We start from the raw sequence: 6,564 nt of genomic DNA on the forward strand, positions 1-6,564 counted from the left end.
AATCAAGCTTCTCACAAAGTGATTCATCCTGGTTTGATTGGAACGACGAAGAAGCTGTCCTATTCCCAAACTGGGAAACTGGAATCACCTGATTTGAAAGTGGGATAACTTCTTCTTCCCAACTCCTATGAGATTTATTCAACTTCCTGGTGATTCTCCACCACTTTATGTATCCAAATCAAGCTTCTCACAAAGTGATTCATCCTGGTTTGATTGGAACGACGAAGAAGCTGTCCTATTCCCAAACTGGGAAACTGGAATCACCTGATTTGAAAGTGGGATAACTTCTTCTTCCCAACTCCTATGAGATTTATTCAACTTCCTGGTGATTCTCCACCACTTTATGTATCCAAATCAAGCTTCTCACAAAGTGATTCATCCTGGTTTGATTGGAACGACGAAGAAGCTGTCCTATTCCCAAACTGGGAAACTGGAATCACCTGATTTGAAAGTGGGATAACTTCTTCATCCCAACTCCTATGAGATTTATTCAACTTCCTGGTGATTCTCCACCACTTTATGTATCCAAATCAAGCTTCTCACAAAGTGATTCATCCTGGTTTGATTGGAACGACGATGAAGCTGTGCTATTCCCAAACTGGGAAACTGGAATCACCTGATTTGAAAGTGGGATAACTTCTTCTTGCCAACTCCTATGAGATTTATTCAACTTCCTGGTGATTCTCCACCACTTTATGTATCCAAATCAAGCTTCTCACAAAGTGATTCATCCTGGTTTGATTGGAACGACGATGAAGCTGTGCTATTCCCAAACTGGGAAACTGGAATCACCTGATTTGAAAGGGGATAACTTCTTCATCCCAACTCCTATGAGATTTATTCAACTTCCTGGTGATTCTCCACCACTTTATGTATCCAAATCAAGCTTCTCACAAAGTGATTCATCCTGGTTTGATTGGAACGACGATGAAGCTGTGCTATTCCCAAACTGGGAAACTGTAATCACCTGATCTGAAAGTGGGATAACTTCTTCATCTCAACTCCTATGAGATTTATTTAACTTCCTGGTTATTCTCCACCACTTTATGTATCAAAATAAAGCTTCTCACAAAGTGATTCATCCTGGTTTGATTGGAACGACGAAGAAGCTGTCCTATTCCCAAACTGGGAAACTGGAATCACCTGATTTGAAAGTGGGATAACTTCTTCTTGCCAACTCCTATGAGATTTATTCAACTTCCTGGTGATTCTCCACCACTTTATGTATCCAAATCAAGCTTCTCACAAAGTGATTCATCCTGGTTTGATTGGAACGACGAAGAAGCTGTCCTATTCCCAAACTGGGAAACTGGTATCACCTGATTTGAAAGTGGGATAACTTCTTCTTTCCAACTTGATGTGAGCTTGACTGAACCAGTAGCTGATCTTGCGCATGAAGAGCTGGAAGAGAGTGACAGTGAAGAGGAGCTGGATGAGACGAACACTACAATTGGATACAAGGAGCTGGATGGGAGTTCAATTGGATTTAACTCAGCACGAGACCCATTCTCTTTCTCCAATGGGCCAATAACCAGATCAAAGACAAGACAATTGAAGGAGGCAATTCTCGGATTGGTTTACACTAAACCAATCTCGACATCTGAAGAAAACCAAGTCAAAGAAGCCTTGAAGATATTCAATTGTTCAATCTTCAACACTACCTAGTTTTACTTAAGATATTTTCGAAAACTACAAGTCCTTGGTGACTCTTTGCATTCCTTTCTTTCTACTTAAACTCTCTGCAAGATCTGAATAAAACGAATCACTTTTGTTATCAAAATTCTCTCTAAACTTGTGATTCCTTTGTTCAGTTTTTGGACATCGAATTTGGCTAGAAGAGTGATCTTCCTTAAGCCTTGATCTTGTTCACTAGTGGGGCTGCCTCTCACGGACTAAGATCATCCCAATCAGTGCCTGATCATTCCGCAGATCATCACTGAAACCATCTCTACCATCGATCACCAATCCCCTTTCTATCAACTCATCAATCGATCATCTTTCCATCAGTGTTAGTAACCTGATCCATCACCACCAAATCAATACCAGATCGACCCTCAAGAGCATCCTAGGGTTCTTCCTTGACCAGGAAGCTATTAAGTGGTATCAGAGCAGCTTGAGGGCTTCTAATCAAAGGGGTTTGTCGATTCAATTCTTCTCTCTCTGTTTTGGGAACCTAATTTTTTTTCTGATTCTCTGCAACTCTCTGCAGTTTTCTTTTTTCTCTTTACTTTCTATCTGTTGTATCTGCAAGGGGGCCAACCAGTATAAAAAAAAAAAAAAGAGATCTAAGTATCTAAGAAAGTCGAGGAGAAATCCGACTAGGGCTGAGGAGAAATCCAGCCAGACTGAAGAGAAATCCAGTCTCTGGTGGTAAAGCTCCTTGCAAACCAAAATTTCTTAAATCTGTCTATCTATTTCTTTGGGTTTTTGGGATTTTTTACTTCTCTGGCTTTGAGTTTGTTTGTCTGATCATTGAACTCTTGGAATCACTGAGAAAATCACTTGAGAAATCATTGAGAGAAACACTTGAGAGAAACACTAAGTGAGGCTTCGGCTATATCTATTGTGTACTTACTTTTCTTGTTGAAGTCTTAACAGGAAACCATGTCTGAAAGTGATAAAGAAAGGCCCGTGGCTAGACTGGATAAAGCACAACTAGATGCTATCATGGCTACTCTCATGAAAGAGATGGATAAAAAACTTGAATTTGTTGGAGCTACTCGTTCTACTAACCCTGTCTTTGGCACAACTTCACAGGTTAGGAGACCAGCTAGGGAAAAGAGGAGAGGCAAGCGACCTGCAGTAGGAGACGAATCTGAGGATGAAGATACTTCTTCTGGCCGTAGTACTGATGGAGAACGGTCCGTGGGATCAGCAAGATCAGTGAGAACAGGACGTGCAGCCTCCCAAGCAAGATCCCCTACACGCCATGCAGCAAGGAACAGACCAGATGATAACCTTGGGAGTCTCAAACTTCGAATACCAGTCTTCAGTGGAACCAGCAATCCAGATGCTTATCTTGAATGGGAAACGAAGATTGAGCGAGTGTTTGATTGCCAGCACTACTCAGAAACAAAGAAGGTGAAGCTTGCTGTGACAGAATTCAGTGGGTATGCTTTGCATTGGTGGGATCAGATTGTTACTACTAGGAGAAGGACTGGAGAGCCGCCAGTTGCTTCATGGTTTGAGCTCAAGACACTCATGAAGAAGCGGTTTGTTCCAAACCACTATGGTAGAGAGATTCATCAAAAGCTGAGGAGACTTACCCAAGGAACCAAAGGCGTGGAGGATTACTATCAAGAGATGGAAATACTCATGATCAAAGCGGCTGTTGAAGAAGCTTCTGAAGCTACTATGGCTCGATTTCAGGCTGGGCTTAACAGAGACATCCAGGACCGCTTGGAGATGCAGGAGTATGAGGACATCTATGAATTGCTTCACAAAGCAATCCTCATTGAGCAGCAACTGAAGAGAAAGTCCTCAACCAAAGGATCCTATGGCAACAACTACAAAGCGCCTACTACCAAAGATGACAAGTCTTTTGTGAAACCCAAGGAAGAGCATGAGGACAAGGGAAAGGCACCAGCTGCTAGATCCAGGGATGTGAAGTGCTTCAAATGTCATGGTTTTGGGCACTATGCCAATGAGTGCACCAACAAGAAAGCAATGATCCTCTTGGACAGTGGTGAGGTGATATCCGAAGAAGAAGAGGAAGCCATAGACTATCCAGTTCGTGGAGAACTACTTGTCACAAGGAGATCATTGGCAGTACAATCCAAGCTAGATGAAGATAATCAAAGGGAGAATCTTTTTCATACTCGTTGCATAGTTTATGAAAAAGTATGCAGTTTGATTATAGATGGAGGAAGCTGTACTAATGTTGCTAGTGAAGCTCTTGTAGAAAAGCTTGGATTGAAAACAGGGAAGCATCCTAGGCCATACCTTCTACAATGGTTGAATGAGGAGGGCGAGCTGAAGGTCACTGATCAAGTAATGGTTCCTATAACCATTGGAAGATACCAAGATGAGATCGTGTGTGATGTTCTGCCCATGGACTCTAGCCATATCTTGTTGGGAAGGCCTTGGCAGTATGATAGAAGAGTCATTCACGATGGGTTCACTAACCGGCATTCCTTCACCCACAGAGACAAGAAGATTGTACTGGCACCTTTGTCTCCACAAGAGGTACATGAGGATCAACTTCAACTAAAACTTAGGCGACAAGAAGCTAAAGAGAAACCAGCTGACAAGCAAAAGAAGGAGACTAATCTCTTAGCCAAGAGTAGTGAGATCAAGAAAGCTTTGTGTCTTCAACAATCTATGCTTTTATTTGTTTTTAAAGGTGCACTAATGTCTTCTTCTGACCCTGCACCGGTTCTACCGAGTGAACTTGAGTTTCTTTTGCAGGATTATGGTGATGTCTTTCCAGACGAGAGCCCAAAAGGACTTCCTCCCATGCGTGGGATTGAACACCAAATAGACTTGGTCCCTGGAGCTTCTCTCCCAAACCGCCCTGCCTATAGAACCAACCCTGAAGAAACAAAAGAGCTACAGAAGCAAGTAGATGAGCTCATTGAGAAAGGACATATCCGAGAGAGCATGAGCCCTTGTGCAGTACCAGTGCTCCTTGTGCCTAAGAAGGATGGAAGCTGGCGCATGTGTGTAGATTGCAGAGCCATCAACAATATCACTGTAAAGTACAGACACCCTATTCCTAGACTTGATGATATGTTGGATGAGCTACATGGTTCTTGTGTGTTCTCTAAGGTAGATTTAAAAAGTGGATATCATCAGATTAGGATGAAAGAAGGGGATGAATGGAAAACAGCCTTTAAAACTAAACATGGTCTGTATGAGTGGCTTGTTATGCCATTTGGTCTTACCAATGCCCCTAGCACTTTCATGAGGTTGATGAACCATGTCTTGAGGTCTTTTATAGGACACTTTGTTGTAGTTTATTTTGATGATATTTTGATCTACAGCAAGAGTATGGCTGAGCATGTGCATCACTTGAAATCTGTGTTAGAAGTGCTTAGGAAAGAATCCTTGTTTGCTAACTTTAAGAAATGCACTTTTGGGACAGATCACCTTGTTTTTCTAGGATTTGTTGTAACAGCACAGGGAATCAGAGTGGATGAGGAAAAGGTTAAAGCTATCCGAGACTGGCCTAGTCCTAAGAGTGTGAGCGAGGTGAGAAGTTTCCATGGTCTTGCCGGCTTTTATAGAAGATTTGTGAAGGATTTTAGCACCATAGCTGCACCACTCACTGAAGTCATCAAGAAGGATGTGGGTTTCAAGTGGGAGAAGGCGCAAGAGGAGGCTTTTCAAAACCTGAAAGGGAAGTTGACTAATGCTCCTTTGCTAGTTCTTCCAGATTTTACTAAGACCTTTGAAATTGAATGTGATGCTTCTGGTGTAGGTATTGGAGCTGTGCTGATGCAGGAGAAGAGACCCATAGCATATTTCAGTGAGAAACTAAGTGGAGCCATGCTGAACTACCCAACTTATGACAAGGAACTCTATGCTTTGATTAGAGCACTCCAAACTTGGCAGCACTATCTCTGGCCAAAGGAGTTTGTTATACACACTGATCATGAGTCCTTGAAACACCTGAAGGGACAGCACAAGCTCAACAAGAGACACGCCAGATGGGTAGAGTTCTTGGAAACCTTTCCTTATGTGATTCACTATAAACAAGGTAAAGAAAACATTGTGGCTGATGCACTCTCCAGAAGGTATACTCTTTTCACTTCTATGGAAGCTAAGCTGTTAGGTTTTGAACAAATAAAGTCTTATTATGAAGATGATCAAGATTTTAAAGTTCAATTTGAAGAAAGCAAGAAACATACCAGTGGAAAGTTTTATCAAGTTGAGGGTTTTCTTTTCTATGAAAATCGACTTTGTTTACCTAACTGTTCTTTGAGAGAGTTGTATGTTAGGGAAGCACATGGAGGAGGATTGATGGGGCACTTTGGAGTTGCCAAGACACTCGCCCACCTGAAAGAGCACTTTTACTGGCCGACCATGAGAAGAGATGTGGAGAGAGTATGCAGCAGATGTGTTACTTGCACCCAAGCCAAAGCCAAGTGTTGAGATGAGGAGTTGATATGAAGACTTAGAGAATCTTGGGTAGAGAAAGAATGAGGTGAAGAAGCTGTGTGTAGAGTTTGGGAAAGCTTAGGTTGAGACAATACCGTACTGGCCGTACAATGGCCGTACCATCCGTACGAGTATGGATCAACCAAAGCTCATGTATAGGCAAGTTACCTTTGCGGGAGTGAAATGGTAAACTTGGGAGGAGTTAACTTGGGAGTTACTGATCCGGACGTTGGAGAAAGGATAAGGGACGCGGCTTGACAGGCTGGATGAGAGCTGTAAAGTGAAAGCAACCTTATCCTCCCCGGTCACACATGTGAAGCACCTGATTGGATCAATTTGAATTAGGCGCTCCTCTTCTCCTTGACTACACATGCTTTACTCACTTTAGTCTCATGTAACCCTAGGATCTTAAGACTATATAATGTAACCTCTCTCATTAATAAAAGATTAGACAGTTCTTGACAC

General features: G+C 42.3%; 1 protein-coding gene across 1 annotated transcript; it reads left to right on the top strand.

Moving 5' to 3' along the window:
* Window positions 1-2,604: 2,604 nt before the first annotated feature.
* On the top strand, window positions 2,605-6,093 carry LOC125598162. The gene is made up of 3 exons (XM_048772445.1): window positions 2,605-4,609; window positions 4,955-5,735; window positions 5,940-6,093. Exons 1-3 carry the CDS (start codon window positions 2,605-2,607, stop codon window positions 6,091-6,093), a joined length of 2,940 nt encoding a protein of 979 aa, XP_048628402.1.
* Window positions 6,094-6,564: the final 471 nt, after the last annotated feature.

The sequence above is a fragment of the Brassica napus genome, unplaced genomic scaffold, assembly GCF_020379485.1.
Source record: "Brassica napus cultivar Da-Ae unplaced genomic scaffold, Da-Ae ScsIHWf_1635;HRSCAF=2251, whole genome shotgun sequence".
Classification (NCBI taxonomy): domain Eukaryota; kingdom Viridiplantae; phylum Streptophyta; class Magnoliopsida; order Brassicales; family Brassicaceae; genus Brassica; species Brassica napus.